At 53.2% G+C, this 15,439-nt stretch overlaps 2 protein-coding genes across 6 annotated transcripts in view; one reads left to right on the top strand and one right to left on the bottom strand.

Moving 5' to 3' along the window:
- POLE (DNA polymerase epsilon, catalytic subunit) overlaps positions 1-6,690 on the top strand; it is a 55,778-nt gene extending 49,088 nt beyond the window's left edge. For both annotated transcript variants that reach the window (XM_060122064.1, XM_060122063.1), the window contains exons 46-49: positions 3,314-3,514; positions 3,878-4,003; positions 4,680-4,769; positions 4,893-6,690. In XM_060122064.1, coding sequence (XP_059978047.1) covers positions 3,314-3,514; positions 3,878-4,003; positions 4,680-4,769; positions 4,893-5,006 — 531 coding nt within the window. In that variant the 3' untranslated portion in view covers positions 5,007-6,690. The remainder of the gene's footprint in view (positions 1-3,313; positions 3,515-3,877; positions 4,004-4,679; positions 4,770-4,892) is intronic.
- A 1,505-nt stretch (positions 6,691-8,195) lies between these two features.
- P2RX2 (purinergic receptor P2X 2) lies at positions 8,196-12,288 on the bottom strand. Of its 4 annotated transcripts, XM_060170574.1 has the most exons (13): positions 12,097-12,288; positions 11,520-11,704; positions 11,089-11,224; positions 10,908-10,979; positions 10,721-10,796; positions 10,543-10,639; positions 10,289-10,369; positions 10,024-10,162; positions 9,515-9,645; positions 9,183-9,273; positions 8,997-9,062; positions 8,833-8,910; positions 8,387-8,640 (listed from the first exon to the last, which is right to left on the bottom strand). In XM_060170574.1, the coding sequence occupies exons 2-13, from the start codon at positions 11,693-11,695 to the stop codon at positions 8,536-8,538; spliced, it is 1,248 nt and encodes a 415-aa protein (XP_060026557.1). In that variant the 5' UTR covers positions 11,696-11,704; positions 12,097-12,288; the 3' UTR covers positions 8,387-8,535. The 4 variants fall into 4 exon arrangements, with proteins under 4 accessions (XP_060026556.1, XP_060026557.1, XP_060026555.1 ...); XM_060170573.1 differs by lacking the exon at positions 8,997-9,062 and having other exon boundaries at positions 8,196-8,561; XM_060170572.1 differs by lacking the exon at positions 8,997-9,062 and having other exon boundaries at positions 8,387-8,910.
- Positions 12,289-15,439: the final 3,151 nt, after the last annotated feature.

Genomic DNA, 15,439 nt, shown 5'->3' with positions numbered 1-15,439 from the left:
GCAACGATGATCCCGCGTGCTGCAACTAAGAGCTGGCGCCGCCAAGTAAAGAAATAAATACATGTTTAAAAGAATAAGTATAATTTACATACAGGAAAATTCACCATTTTAGTGTGCATTCCGTGAGGTACCCAATCACGCCTTCAGGATACAGAACCAGAGTCCCCACCCCTGGCACGCTCTGATCTGTCTGTCCCTGTGTTCATTTACTTTTTGAAAGTTGCATGCAGTAAAAGTCACTCTCCGTGCAGTGCAGTCGTTCGAGTTTTCACACATGGATAGGGCTGGCCAGCAGCAGCCAGGTAGGTACACAGCGGTCACCACCCCAGAGACTCCCCCACGCTTCCCCTCGGGCTCAGCTCCTCGCGCCTGCAGCCCTGGAACCACCGATCTGTTATCTGTCCCTGCGTTGTGATCGCTTCCAGAATGTCACACGAGTGGAATGGTTGGTCATGTAGCCTTTTAGGTCTGACTTCCTTCAGTCAGCAGAATGCACCTGGGGCTCCTCCATGTCATTGCTTGTCTCAGTGCTTCGTTCCTTTCCATCGCTGAGTCTTCTTCTCCCTTGTTGTGTGGGAGAACCGCAGTTCCCCGGTTGAAGGACATTCAGGTTGTTTTCACGTTTTTGGTGACTGTTAGTAAAGCTGCTGTAAACATTCTCATAGAGAAGGTTTTGGGTGAACATAAGTTTCATTCTTGATAGAAACCTAGCAGGGGACTGGCTGGGTCATGTCGTGCTTGTTTCTAAAGTGGCCCCGTTTTGCCACTTTTCAGGCCTCTCATCAGCGGTGTATGGCTACAGTCCAGCTGCTCCACAACGCGCTAGAACTTGGTGGTGTTGATTTTCAAGATTTTATCTGTCCAGATAGGTGTGTAGTGGTATATCATTGTGGTTTTAACTTGCATTTCCCTAATGCTAATGATGTGGAGATTTTATGCATGTGCTTGTTTGCTCTCCATGTGTTTTTGGTGAAATGTCCAGAGCTTTTGCCCATTATTAAAAATTGTTTCTTTTTAAAATAATTTTTATTGGAGTATAGTTGATTTACAATGCTGTGTTAGTTTCAGGTGTACAGCAAAGTGAATCAGGGTTGTTTTTCTTATTGTTGAGTTTTGAGAGTTCTTCATATATTCCGTATATAAGTCCTTTATCAGATCTGTGACTTCCAAATACTTCCTCCCAGAATTTGGCTTGCCTTTTCAAAATTCCATTTTTCAGTGAGCAGAGGGTCTTAACTTTTATCTAATTTGTCACTTTTTAAGGGTTGAGCTTTTGGTGTCGTATCTGAGAAATCTTTGCTTTAACCAAGGTCACAAAGTTTTTCTCTTAGGTTTTCTTCTAGATTCTAGAAGTTTTATAGTTTTAGGTTTTATATTTAGTCTGTGATTCATTTTGAGTTAATTTTTGTGCAATGTGCATGTTATAAATTGAGGTTCATATTCTGCATAAACATATCCAATTATTCCAGCATTATTTGTTGAAAAAATCAGCCTTACTCCATTTAAATATGTTTGTGCTTTTTTCAAAACTTAACTGGCCATATATATGTGTGTGGGTCTGTTTCTGGGTCTCCATCAATCTGAATATCTGTCTGTTCTCCAATACCACACTGTCTAAATTTCTGTAACTTTATCAATATGTCTTGAAACCAGGTAGTGTGAATGCTTTAACTTTATTCTTCTTTTTCAAAATTATTTTGACTATTTTAGTTCCTTTGCCTTTCCTTATAAATTTCAAATCAGCATATCAATTTCTACCAAAAAAAAATCCTCTTGGATTGTTGATTGGAGTTGTTTGGAGTCTTGGATTAATTTAGGGAGAATCGATATCTTAATGTTCAGGCTTCCAATCCATGAACCATTATATCTTTCCATTTATTTAAGTTGTCTTTGACTTCTTTCATCAGTGTTTTTGGAGCTTTCAGCATAAAAATAGTGCACATATTTGCACCTCAGGTTTTTATGGTTTGGGTGCTATTGTAACGGCACTGATTTTTTTTTTTTTTTTAATTTCGCTGCGCTGGGTCTTAATTGCAGCACGCCGGATCTTCATTGCTGCATGCGGGATCTTTAGTTGCAGCATGCGGGATCTAGTTCCCTGACCAGGGATCGAACCTGCGCCCCCTGCATCAGAGGAATGGAGTCTTAACCACTGCACCACCAGGGAAGTCCTATCCTGAGAGTTTTAATCATGAATGGATGTTGAATTTTGTTAAGGGCTTTTTCTGTGTCAATTGAGATGATTGTATTGGTTTTTATTCATTAGTCTCGATATGGTGAATTACACTGATTTTCAAATGTTGATCCAGCCTTGCATTCCTGGGGTAAATCCCACTTAGTCGTGATACCAGTGGGTTCAATTTGCCAGTATTTTGTTGAGGATATTTGAGTCTGTGTGTGTGACAGTTTTTTTTTTACTGTAGTTGTACTGTCTTTGTCTGGTGTTGGTATCAGGGTGATACTGGCCTCACAAGATGAGTTAGGAGTGTTCTCCCTCTTGTGTTTTCTGGAAGATACTGTGTAGAATCAGCATTACTTCTTCCTTAATGTTTTGGTGAATTCACTTTCATTTTTTTCTGTCTCTTAATTACATCCAGTGTTCTCCCTATGTAAAAGACATGTATAATGTATATATTTTAAATAATACTGCCCAGTAGGCTGTCGATCCTCATTATAAATGTGCTTGCAAATCCACCCACTTGGTTTCAGATCGACCGTAAACGCTCCTCCTAAAGAAGTCTTCTAAGTGGCGTTTGGTTCTGTGCTCTTGGCATTGTGCTAGGACAGGAGTTGTAGGGCTGGGAGAGGCCAGTGAAACATGCCAGTGCTGTCTTCTCTTGTTTACAGATGGGGGGTGAACGAGTCTCCTGCGGCTCTGCAGGAGCGACTTCCAGTGCCAGCACTGCGGGCACTGACACACACGTGTGCTGCAGAGGCGTTTCTCGGCTGGCCTGGGAGCCCCCCCACCGTGGAAGGTTGAAGTCAACCCCTTTGCAGTGAGACTGTAGAGCTCTGGTAGACTTAGGACTGCCTGTCATTGAGGAAGAAGGAGCCAGTAAGGAGAACACGTAGAGCACACTTCGGTGTGTCCCAGAGTTCCCCGGAGCTGACAGAGACCACAAGGCCTGGGGGCAGGGCCTCCACTCCACTCTTATGGCCCCGAGTCGGGGAATCACTGATGTACAGAAGGCAGGAAGAGTTGAGATGATGCTGAGAAACAGTAGCTTAGAGAGTTGGCTGTGGGGTTTTCTGGTCCAAACAGCAGCAGGGAGGCCCCGGGAGCTGTCCCTGATGTGGGCTCTGTTCTCTGCAGGTCCTGTCTCTGGACACGAACATCACAAACCAGGTGAACAAGCTAAACCGAGACCTGCTTCGCCTGGTAGATGTCGGCGAGTTCTCGGAGGAGGCCCAGTTCCGAGACCCCTGCCGCTCCTACGTGCTCCCTGAGGTCATCTGCCGCAGCTGTAACTTCTGCCGGGACCTGGACCTGTGCAAAGAGCCCTCCTTCTCTCAGGTGGGCCAGCTCCGTCAGGCCCCTTGCTGGTAAAGCCAGAATATCCAGGCATCAGTGGATCAGGGGGTCCTGCAGTACTCCCTATCAAGTGACCCCAGTCTCCACCTTTACTGGGCTACACCTACTGGGCCCCCAGCTAGCTTCGATGTGAATTAGAAACAAACACCCTTTTCAGGCCACTCAGCTGCCACATGCCAGAGCCTTGTCCTGGTAAACACGTAAGTGATGACAGTGGTGATGTGAGTGTGCCCTGGAGCTGTGAGCAAGCAGTACCACAGTTCTCACCACGAGCTTTTCTCTTTCCATCCCTTCTCAATACTGGGGCTGAGGAAGGTGACCTGGTCCCTTTCCTTCTCTGCCTAGGATGGGTCTGTGCTGCCTCAGTGGCTCTGCTCCAACTGTCAGGTAGCCTACGACTCGTCAGTCATTGAGATGGCCCTGGTGGAAGCCCTGCAGAAGAAACTGATGGCCTTCACCCTGCAGGACCTGGTGAGCAGCGGGGCCTGGTGCTGGGGCTTTTCTGCACCCAGCCCGACCGCCCCTCCAGTTGGTGGAGGGTTTGTTGATAAGCAGTTCGCACCCACGGGAAACTAGAGGTGTACACAGGTCTCAACATCGTTACCTGGCCCTCCAAGGTAACCACCTCTTGGGTCAGGCCTTGTCCATGAGCCCAGGTGACTCATTCATTCCTACAGCATCTGTTAGGCACCTACAGGGGCCAAGTGCTGGCTTCATGGACCTTTTTTATTCTAGTGGAGGGAGATACACAGTAAACAGGACAACTAAGTGATGGTAAGAGTAAAGAGAACCAACAGGCAGTGTGTGAGCAAGAGGGAAGCTTTCAGCATTAGTTGGAGGAGTGGTCTCACCAAGAGGGAACATCTCAGCAAAGACCCGAGGAAGGTGTTGCGGTCCAGACAGGGAACAGCCGGTGCCTGGTGTGATGGATGGGGGAGCCCCAGACTCAGAGTCAAGGGTAGGGTGTCCACCGGGAGGGTGTTGGGAAGCAGTTGGGATGTTTGGATAAAGCCCATTATCGAGTCTCAGATTTTATTCAGAATTGAGGTGAAGGCCATGGGGGAGGGAAGCCTGTCAGGTGCCAAGCGACTGGCCAGCCCTGGCCTGGGCCAGGGAGGCTCCTGACTGGGGCTGCTTCTCATTGCAGATCTGCCTGAAGTGCCGGGGTGTGAAGGAGACCAACATGGCCACGTACTGTAGCTGTGCCGGGGCCTTCTCCCTCACCATCCACACCAAGGTGGGGCCTCCCGTGGACAGCCAGCCCTGCTGCCCCTCGGCCATTGGCCCTTTCTGGGTCTCGGCCTTGCATCTCTGTGCCTCCTCTGGGACTAGTTCTCACTGTGACTGGTCATTCCTGTAGGTCTTCATGGAGCAGATCAGAACCTTCCAGAACATTGCCCAGCACTATGGCATGTCGTACCTCATGGAGACCCTGGAGTGGCTGCTGCAGCAGAACCCCCAGCTGGGACATTAGCAAGCTGGGCAGCGCCCCCATTCTCTTCTCTGACTACCCACATCCAAGACGGGCACCCAGGAAGACGACCCTCAGGGAGCAGGTCATGCAGCCCAGAAGAAGCGTGAACCAGCCAGAGCAGGAAGTGGCTCCACCTCCAGGTTCCCGGGGCCCAGCCTCGGCCGGGGCAGCCCTCTCTAGGCCCAGCCTCGGCCGGGGCAGCCCTCTCTAGGCCCGAGAAGCGTCTCCAGCGAGGGGTCCCAGGGCTGCCTTCTCGCTGGATGAACACCCCTCTGCTGCTGCACGGCCCTCCCTGCCCACTCCTCTGCTGCCCTGAGGTGCCCTTGGAGGTCTTCTGTTTGAGCCGAGCCCCTGAGGGTGGCTGGAAGCCAGACGCAGGGCGAGGGGCACCTGAGTGGGAGTCTGCAGCCCCAGCTCTCCAGTTCCTTGCTTCCGGGAGAGGTGGCTGTCCTACAGTCCACGCCAGCGGCATGCGGGCCGCATCCTGGGGACCCTGGCTGAACCTGTGGAGACCTGGGCATCTCTCACACACTGAGTTCTGGGGCTTGGGCCCCTCTGTCTGTGGAGATTCCCAGTCAGAGCAGCCTTTGCCGGAGTGTCCGTATCATGGCGTAGTCACCTCGTCGGCAGCAGCGAGACTGGGCGGGGGGCGGGAAGGCTGAGGAAGGGGAGGGTCTCAGGCTGGGGCTCAGCCGCAGCGGGGCGTGGCACCTCTCCCTCTGAATCTGCCTGTGCTGTGAGGGGGCCACTGCAGCAGGAGGCCTGAGGGCCCCGGGGAGGGAGGAGGCGCGCCATTATCGCGGACTTCGACATCATATGTTAGCACCTGGATTCTAGAGAAGTATTTCTTCACATGCCAGACTAGGTTCTTTCCTTCAGGTCTGAGGAGTGGTTGGGAGAGGATGGAGAAAAGGGCAACAGCAGTTTTATCGGGATTGAGGCAGTTCTGTTCTTGCTTCTCAGCCTCAGGGTTCAGTACAAGACCTGTGACCCCAAGGCGGAGAGGGTCCTTGGGCTGTACCCCCTTTAAAATGCGACACTCACCACCAGCTTGTTCAGGGCCCTGAACAGAGGGGAACAGAGATGTGCCCCTTGCTGCACAGAGATGTGGGCCGTGCTGTTTTCTCCTCCCGGGTGGGGCTGAAAGAGGAGAATGGGCCAGGCTGGGGGACCCTTTGCTGAGCATGAGTTCTCGCTCCGTTCTGCCAGCAGCAGCCCCAGAACATAAGATCAACTCTGTGCACCTCATTTCTAACTAAATGCAACTGGAAGCAAAAGAAAACCAGCCAAATTGGCGAGAACACAGACATGTTAAAAGTGAATCACAGGGGCTTCCCAGGTGGCGCAGTGGTTGAGAGTCCACCTGCCGATGCAGGGGACGCGGGTTCGTGCCCCGGTCCGGGAAGATCCCACATGCCGCGGAGCGGCTGGGCCCGTGAGCCATGGCCGCTGAGCCTGCCTGTCCGGAGCCTGTGCTCCGCAACGGGAGAGGCCACAGCAGTGAGAGGCCCGCGTACCGCAAAAAAAAAAAAAAAAAAAAGTGAATCGTAAATTCAGAAACCCCAAACGGGTGGGCAGTGGGGGCCCCACTGTTGGCTGTGGAGCCTGGTTTAAATTTGTTCTCGTTATCTCAATTTACACTTTGGATTTTCGTTTTAATTTTACACTTTGACACTTCCTACAATTTTCACTGTGTGTATGTTTGTGCACTGCGCCTGGGTTTCTGGAAGGAAGGAAAGAAGACTAAGTAACTGACGTCTGTCTGTCTGGGTTTGTTGGCCCCTGGGTACTGCCCACCAGGCGCATCCAGGCCCAGTGACTGCAAGAAACCTGACTCGGCTTGGAAGGGGATGGAGCCCGTCAGCCCCCAGATGGAGATCAAATCAAATCAGGGCCGAGTTGGGGAGGAGGAGGGCTAACGGCGCTTCCTGGAAGCAGAGCCGAAGTCCCAGGGGAGCACGGAGGAACGAGGAGGTGGGGCTGCGTGTCTCGCCCCCCCCCCCCACCCCACTGTGCTCCCTGCAGCGGGGCCGGGGATGCCAGCGGAGGCCAGCTTAGGGGCTGGGGGCATCTGGGGCGGTGGAGGCCCTAGGGTCACTCATGCTTGGGGGTGGGAAACCTGAGCCCCTGGCCCTGGTTCTTGAGCTGCAGCCCAGCTCCAACTGGAAAAGCTGGTTTCTCTAAAACTAGAGCTGGATGTCACAGGCATTTGAGTGACCCGGGGAGCTGACGAGCATAGGAGAATCTGCAGGGGGGCTGGGTGGGGGCCTCTCAAGGGTTTGTGGCTCCAGTGAGTGGTGCTGGTCTCGTTGGCAGGTGGGGAGGCCAGCTCTGACTTTGGGAGTGACGGGGTCACAGGTGAAAGGATCTGTGGGAGGGACTATGCCTCCTCAGGTCTGTGCACCATCATACCCGTTGCTGGGGAAACCACCGTCCAACCAGGTCGTGGTGTCTTCAGAGCAGGGCCTGGCCAGGCAGAGCTGCTAAGTGGAATGACCACTGTAGCATCCAAGGCCGTAACCAGATTACCGGTAGGCCTGATCCAGCTAGTGCCGGCTTCCCACAGTCCTCCAACCTCGTTCTGCCCTGTCCACCCCTGTTCCCCAGCACCGAATTCCTTCCTCCACCCCAATCCCCATTTGAAATAGAGCCGCAGGGCCTGGGCGGGCATTTTGGTGTGAGCCTAAGCTTTCGTTTTCCTTGGGTACAACTCTCATCGCCTCCCTCCTGGCTCTCTTCCTCCTTGAGAGGTTTGGGGTCTAGGAGGAGCCTTTTCCTGTATTTATTTTGAGGTTTGGGGCCCGGGATGAGCCCTGCAGGAAGCTGGTAAGTGCACTGCCTGAAGGACATGCTGGGATGAGTCTAGGGGTCCTTGTGCGCTCTCAGCCTGTGTGTCCCCCACCTCCACTGGCCCCCAGGTCAGACATGACTGTAGCCTGGCTGGACGTGGGGGCAGCAGACACATCCACACACTCTGCACGCAGGCTGGCTAGAGGGGCGATACGGAGGGCCAAGCACACCAAAAGAGAGAGAGACCCCCGTGCGCAAAGACCTGCCATTGCATGTTTGTCTTTTTAAGAGCCTGAACATGCTTTTCCCCGAAGACGAGGCCAGGAGGGTCTGGTCACAGCTTTATTGGATTCTGGATGTGTGATTTCCTGGCTATGAGGTGAGTGAAGGGTCGGGGTGGGGGTGGGGGGGGGAGGAGCAAAGAGCCTGGGAGGAGAACAGCTAGGGAGAAGGTGGAGGTGGGGACTTGCCCCCTACAGGCCCCTGGGCAGTTGGGGGACAAGATGGACAGGCCGGGATCAGGTGCCGTCCCCTTCATGTCATCCCACTGCCTGGTTGCACGGGGGCCCTTTGGCTGCTGGTTTTGCTGCGACGCAGTGTTGAGGTGTGTGGGCAGGGCCCAGGTCCAAGGTCCAAGCCATGCTGCCCTGGGGAGTGGGGCGCTCCTGGGGCCACAGACTTCAGGGGCCCCCAACAGGCCCAGGTCTTCAGTGCAGCACGACAGAAGGTGGGAGTGGGCTCAGAGCTGGGCCAATCCTCGGGCGTCTGTGAGAGCGCAGTCCTGTTGGGAAGGCTCAGAGGTGCCAAGCCCTGGTCCTGCACCCCGCTTGGGAGCATCCACCATCTGCTCAGACGGGGCAGAGGTGGGGCAAGGCAATGGGGGTGGGACAGCCCAGGCCTGGCTCTGCCCCTCACCTTGCGGTTGGCCAGCCTGGCCTGGGTCTGCGGAGCAGGGATAGGGTGGGGGAGGGCCCTGGCCCAAAACAAGGGCCAGGGTCACAGGCCAGCTGCCTGAGGAAGGCCCTGGAGTACACACCTTGTCAAATTTCTTATGGCTGTAGACCTTGTTTTTGTTCATGAACGTTAGCAAGATCCAGTCGCACAGGAAGGAGCCCTGAGACCGGCAAGACCAATGCGTAAGAGCCTGGCACCTGCCCCCCCGTCCCCCCACCCCCCGTGACCCTAGTGTGCATCCCTTACCACCCCGATAGAGGTCAGCGCTGTGGCCAGGTTAATGATGGTGGGAATCAGGCTGAACTTCCCTGCCTGGAGGCAAAGAGGCTGCCTGAGATGCGGGAGTGGGGCTCAAGGGAGGCGTGGGGTGTGGTAGGAGAGATTGAGGCTGGGCCAGCCCAAGCCTCAGGTAGGCAAGGTGGGCTGGTTTACCTGTCCGTGCACGATGACGTCAATTCGGATCCCGTAGGCTTTGATGAGTGTGCGGGTGGTGGTACCGTTTACTTTGTAATACTTGGCGAACCTGGGGCGGAATGACCCGGAAGCACGTCAGAATCTGGGAGCGAATGACCCGGGTGCAGGAAACCTGGCCACCTGACCCTGAGGAGCATGACGGGGGGGGGGGTGCACCTGTTGCCCAAATGGGGCAGCTCCAAGACTCAGCCGACCACTGGCGCCCCTGAACCTTTGGGCACCTGCCCTGTTGACTCCTGGACCTCCACGGCTAGGGCAGACGAGGACCCAGTGTCCCAAGGCCAAGGTACCTGAAGTTGTAGCCAGATGAGGCTGGGACATGCTTGGGGTCGAGCCTCCGGAAGGAGTATTTGGGGTTGCACTTTGACGCCGACAGGTCCAGGTCACAGTCCCAGTTGATAATGACCCCAATTACACCACCCTGTCCAGAAGTGGGCACAGACACGGGGTCAGGGTGGGCTCACAGAGAGGGCCTTCAACAGCCCCAAGGTCCTGCTGAGGCTATGTGTGGGGTGCATACTGTGAGGCACCCAGGGCAGCTCAGGGCAGAGAGCTGGGGAAGGGGGCTCGTTGAGTGCCCTGCTTCTGAGGCACAAGGGGATGCCAGGAGTCAATAATTTAGCAGGAGCCATGCACACCCAGATGGGTCAGACGATCGTGTTTCTCTTTCCTCTGCCCGAGCAGGGCCAGGGCTGGCCAAGACTGCAGACGGACTCGGCTGTAATGAGACCCTTTGTGTGCAGGTGGGAGCCGGCACCTGGACGGACAGCTGTCCCCCCACTCTCCCTGGTGCCCTCACCGAGACTGCCAGCTGCGTGAAGTTCTCCCCTGCCTGCTCCACGATGTAGCCCAGCTTGAAGATGGGGCAGTAGAGGTCAGAGACCTCATGGAATGTGCAGTGTTTCAGGTAGCCATCCTTCCGGTTCTCGATGTTGCCCCTAAAGACAAGGCCTGGTGGCATCAGATGGGGAGGGAGCAGAAGCCATGCACCCCCAAACAACACATTCCAAGAGGCAACCCCCCCCGCAGCCCATCCCTTGTCGCCACGCGCTAATGGCTCTTACTTGGAGAACTGGAATTTGGGGTAGTGGATGCTGTTCTTGATGAGGATGGTGAAATTGGGGGCCATCTTACCGAGAAACTGGCTGAGGAGGCACAGACCGGGTGTGTTTAGTCTCCCCTTCTCCCGGTCCCCCAGGCTCCCCGGCTGCGCTGCCCCTCCCGTCCTTCTCCCCCCACACACCCCGACTCCGGTCAGGTAGGGGAAAGGAGCAAAGGAGCTTGGCCCCAGGTGGGTGGGGACAGCGGGTGTGCACACCTGACTGAGGCCCCGTCCTCCACCGGGCACCAGGCGGACACCTCGCAGGTCTTGGAGGACCCGTGGTAATAAGGCACGCAGCGCCCGGTCCGCAGGCCTGTGGGCAGACGCGCGCTCAGGTGGCAGATGCGCCCTCAGGGGCGCGGCCCGCCCCCGCCCCCAGTTGGCACACACTGACCGTTCCCCAGCATGTCCAGCTGCCCAGCCACGCAGTCCTCGTCCGAGTCGCACGTGGCGTTTCTGACCCTCATACTCTAGGGAGGAGGCTGCTTGGTCAGGGGCCCGATACTCTCCCGCAGGCACAGCGGACCAGGCAGGGCCCCTCCCTCCCTCCCGCCCCGGCTCTGCTCTCTACCCGACCTCACCTCGGCGCAGGTTCCGAGGGTCTGGAAGGGGGTGACCTCGATCCTGGTGATGATGCTGAACACGCTGCCCCCCTGGGCTCAGAAACAAGGGACGGTCGGCCGGCGCCGGGCAGCTCGGCCGCCGCTCGGTCCCACCCTCGGGGTGCTCGGGGGGGGGGGGGGCGGGGCCCGAGTGGCGCACCTCGGGGGGTTTCACGTACTCCTCCACGTCCCACACTTTGTTCTCGGACGAAGTGATGCCCTTGACCTTGGTGATGACGGAGCTCTCGGGGCCCGTCTCCCTGTCCTGGTAGCTCTTTTGCACGATGAACACGTACCTGTGCGAACGGGCAGGGCCGGCTCTGGAGGCGACCCCGCGGCAGGCCCGGGACCCCTCCCCTGCCGAGTCAGCTCGACTCCGGCGGGATCGAGGCTGCGTCACCGTCTCTCGGGGGCCGGCCGGGTAGGCTCTGCGGCGCCCGAGGGGCCAGCCTGGCGGCGGCCGCCGGCATTCTCCTCGCCCCCTGCCCAGAGCGGCCCCTCCAACCTGGGACGTCCCGGTGGCGCCCTCCCGTACGCTCCTGACCCCGCTGGACACCCCCTGCCGCCGGGTCTCCCCCCGTGCGCACCCACCACACGAAGTAGAGCAGAATGAGCAGCTGCACCGTGCGGTACACGATGCCCAGGCGCCGGTTCTTCACCACGATCACCTTGGGCGTCTCGTAGTCCCAGAACGCGGACCAGCAGCTCCGGGCCAGGCGTCGGGCCGCGGCCGTCCCCGCGGGGGTCTTGGGCTCGGCCGCCGCCATGGCCCCGAGCTGCTGGGACAGGAAATCGGGCTGGGGGGCGCCGGCGTGGCCGCCTCCCGGGCGTGGCCTCGCGCTCCCCGCCCTGTCCCGCCTCGCCCCGCCCCAGGTCGGTCCCCGAGCCGCGGGGGCGCCGGGCGTAGACACGCAGCGCACCTGGCAGGTGTCGCCAGGTGGGGCCCCGAGCGGGCAGGGTCGGGGTCGCGGCAGCCGTCGCCCCCAGCCCGCTCAGGGAGGGCGCGAAGACGGTGCAGGTTCTCGCGTCCCTCGGGAGGACACTTAAAACTCGGGGGGAAGACGCGGCAGAGCACTGCCCGCCTCCTCTGCGTCTCCGCCGGTGTCTGATGCGCAGCGCGCACTAAACCCGAAGGGCAATCCCTTTAAAAAAATATATGTATATTTACCCAATTTTGTGGGGATACAACTGACGCGTGAAGTTTTGTAAGTTTAAGGTGCACAAGGAGATGATTTCCCAAGAGCAATCCTTGATTCGTGTCCGCGGTTCCCCGCAGCTCGGCAAAGGCACCCCTGCCTCCAGGGTTCAGACAAAAAATCTGGATCTCTTTCTTTGCCCTAACAGTCCTCTTGCTTTTGTCTACAGATACACGTCAGGGCCGTTGGATTCTAGCCCCTTCCCCCCCACACAAAGCGCCCCGCCGCGTTTCTCACCTGGATTTCCGCACTCTAGGCTTCTACCCATTTCCGTCTCTTGTTTTGTTTCCTATACAGCTCGGAGGAAACATGTTTTTGTTTTTACTTTTTGTACCTCTACCCCCACCTCATTATTTTGGACCAAATCCCAGACATCGTACCATTTCACAAAATGATAAATGTTTTACACATTTTTGAGGTGAAATCCACGTAGCATTTAATTAGCCGTTTTAATGAACAATTCATTGAAGTTTAGTACACTCACAATATTGTGCAACCACCATCATCTACTTCCAAAACATTCTAATCATCACCAGATAAAACCCCATGCCCATCAAGAACTTCCCGTCCCCCTGCTCCTTGCACATACTGGCAACCACCAATCTACCTTCTCTCTATGGATTTATCTACTTTGGATATTTCAAATAATGGAATCGTAGAATATTTGCCTTTTTGTGTCTGACTTCTTTCACTTAGCGTAATGTTTTCAAGGTCCATCTGGGTTGTAGCATGTGTCAGTACTCCACTCCCTTTTATGGCAGACCAATATTGCACTGTATGGATATTCCACAATTTATCTGTTCATCCACTGACAGACATTTGAGCTTTTATAGTTTATATTTTGGCTATTGTAACTAGTGCTGCTATGAGCATCCGGGTACAAGTATTTGAACAACTATTTTCAATTCTTTGGTGTATATGCCTAGGAGTGGAATTTCTGGGTCATATGGTAATTTTGTGTTTAACTTTTTGAAGAACCATCAAAATGTCTCCCAAGCAGCTGAACCATTTTACATTCCAGTTAGCAATATACAAGCATTCCAGTTTCTATACATCCTTTTCAACACTTGTTATTTTCCACTCACTTATGGCCATCCTAGTGGGTGAAATTATATAATTTATTTGGATTAATGTCTATTCAAGTCCCTTGCCCATTTAAAAAATATTTATTTATTTGGCTGCATCGGGTCTTAGTTGCAGGATCTTTCGTTGTGGCACCCGGGCCCTTCGTTGCAGCACGTGGGCTTCGCTCTAGTTGTGGCATGCAGGCTCCTCTCTAGTTAGAGCACAGGCTCTCTAGTTGTGGCATGTGAGCCCTAGAGCATGCAGGCTTAGTTGCCTCGTGGTGTGTGGGATCTTAGTTCCCAGACCAGGGATTGAACCCATGGCCCCCACATTGGAAGGCAGATTCTTAACCCCTGGATCACCAGGGAAGTCCCACCTTGCCCATTTTTTAATTGGGTTAAAAAATTTTGCTGTTCAGTTGTAAGAATTCTTTATGTATTCTGGATAGTAGACCCTTATCAGATATATGATTTTCAAATATTTTGTCCCATTGTAGGTTGTCTTTTCACTTTATTGGTAATGACCTTTGATGCACAAAAGTCTTTATTTATTTTGCGGGATTCAGGCCTCTCACTGCTGTGGCCTCTCCCATTGCGGAGCACAGGCTCCGGACGCACAGGCTCAGCGGCCACGGCTCACGGTCCCAGCCGCTCCGTGGCATGTGGGATCTTCCTGGACCGGGGCATGAACCTGTGTCCCCTGCATCGGCAGGCAGACTCTCAACCACTGCGCCACCAGGGAAACCCAGAAGTCTTTTATTTTGATGAAGTCCAATTTATCTATGTTTTCTTTTGTTGTTTCTGCTTCTGGTGTCATTTCTAAAATCCACTGCCAAATCCAAGGTCATGAAAATTTACCCCTGTTTTCTTCTAAGAGTTTTATGATTTTAGCTGTTATATTTAGATTGTTGATCTATTTTGAGTTAATCTTTGCTTATGGTGTGAGGTAGGGCTCCAACTTCATTCTTTTGCACGTGGATGTTCAGTTGTCCCTGCACCATTTGATAAAGAAACTATTCTTTACCCACTGAGGGTCTGGCATCTGTGTTGAAAATCAACTGGCCATAGACATAGAGTTTATTTCTGGGTTTTCTATTCTATTGCATTGTCCTATCTGTATTATCCTTATGCCAGCACCATACTGTTTTGATAACTATAGCTTTATAGAAAATTTTGAAATTGGAAAATGTGAGTCCTCCAACTTTGTTCTTTTTCAATATTGTTTTGGTTATTCAGTGCCCCTTGCAATGCCATATGGATTTAAGGAGCAGCCGTACCATTTCTGCAGAAAAGGCCATTGGAATCTTGATAGGGATTGCATTGAATCTGCAGTTTGCATTGGGTAGCACAGCCATCTTAGCAATAGTAAGTCTTCCAATACATGAACATGGGGTGTCATTACATTTATTTACATCTTCTTTAATTTCTTTAAACAATGCTTTTTCATTTTTCTTATACAACTCTTTCACTTCCTTGGTTAAATCTATTCCTATGGTTTTTTGGTTTGTTTTGGATGCTATTGTAGAGAGAATTATCTTCATTTCGTTTTCTGATTGTTCATTGATGGTATGTAGAAGCACAACTGATTTTTGTGGGTTGAGCTTCTACCCTGCAACTTTGCTGAACTCATTTATTAGTTGTAGTAGTTTTCTTGTGGATTCTTTGGGATTTTCTGGATATAAGATCCTGTCATCTGCAAACAGAGACTTTCTTTTCTGATTTGGATGCCTTTTATTTATTTTTCTTGTCTGATTTTTCAGGCTAGAACTTCCAGGATTGGTGTTAAATGTTAATTTAACTTCCTTAAATGTTAACTTGTAAAATTTAGAAAAGGAGGGAACACATCTCAACTAATTCTATGAAGCTAGCATTGCTCTGTGGAAAAAAAAAAAAAAGGAAGACATCACAAGAACAGACTAATTCCTTAAAATATAGGTGCAAAAATTCTCAAAAAATGGGCTTCCCTGGTGGCGCAGTGGTTGAGAGTCTGCCTGCCAATGCAGGGGACACGGGTTCGTGCCCCGGTCCGGGAATGATCCCACATGCTGCGGAGCGGCTAGGCCCGTGAGCCATGGCCGCTGAGCCTGTGCGTCCGAAGCCTGTGCTCCGCAACGGGAGAGGCCACAACACTGAGAGGCCCGCGTACCGCAAAAAAAAAAAACAAAAAAACAAAAAAACAAAAAAAAAGCAAACCAACTGTTAATTTAATATCCAAAAATTAGTTATATACCATATCAACAAAATAAAGGAC

Source organism: Lagenorhynchus albirostris, chromosome 14, assembly GCF_949774975.1.
Source record: "Lagenorhynchus albirostris chromosome 14, mLagAlb1.1, whole genome shotgun sequence".
In the NCBI taxonomy this organism is placed as follows: Eukaryota; Metazoa; Chordata; class Mammalia; order Artiodactyla; family Delphinidae; genus Lagenorhynchus; species Lagenorhynchus albirostris.
This window is presented reverse-complemented; position numbering and strand designations above follow the sequence as displayed.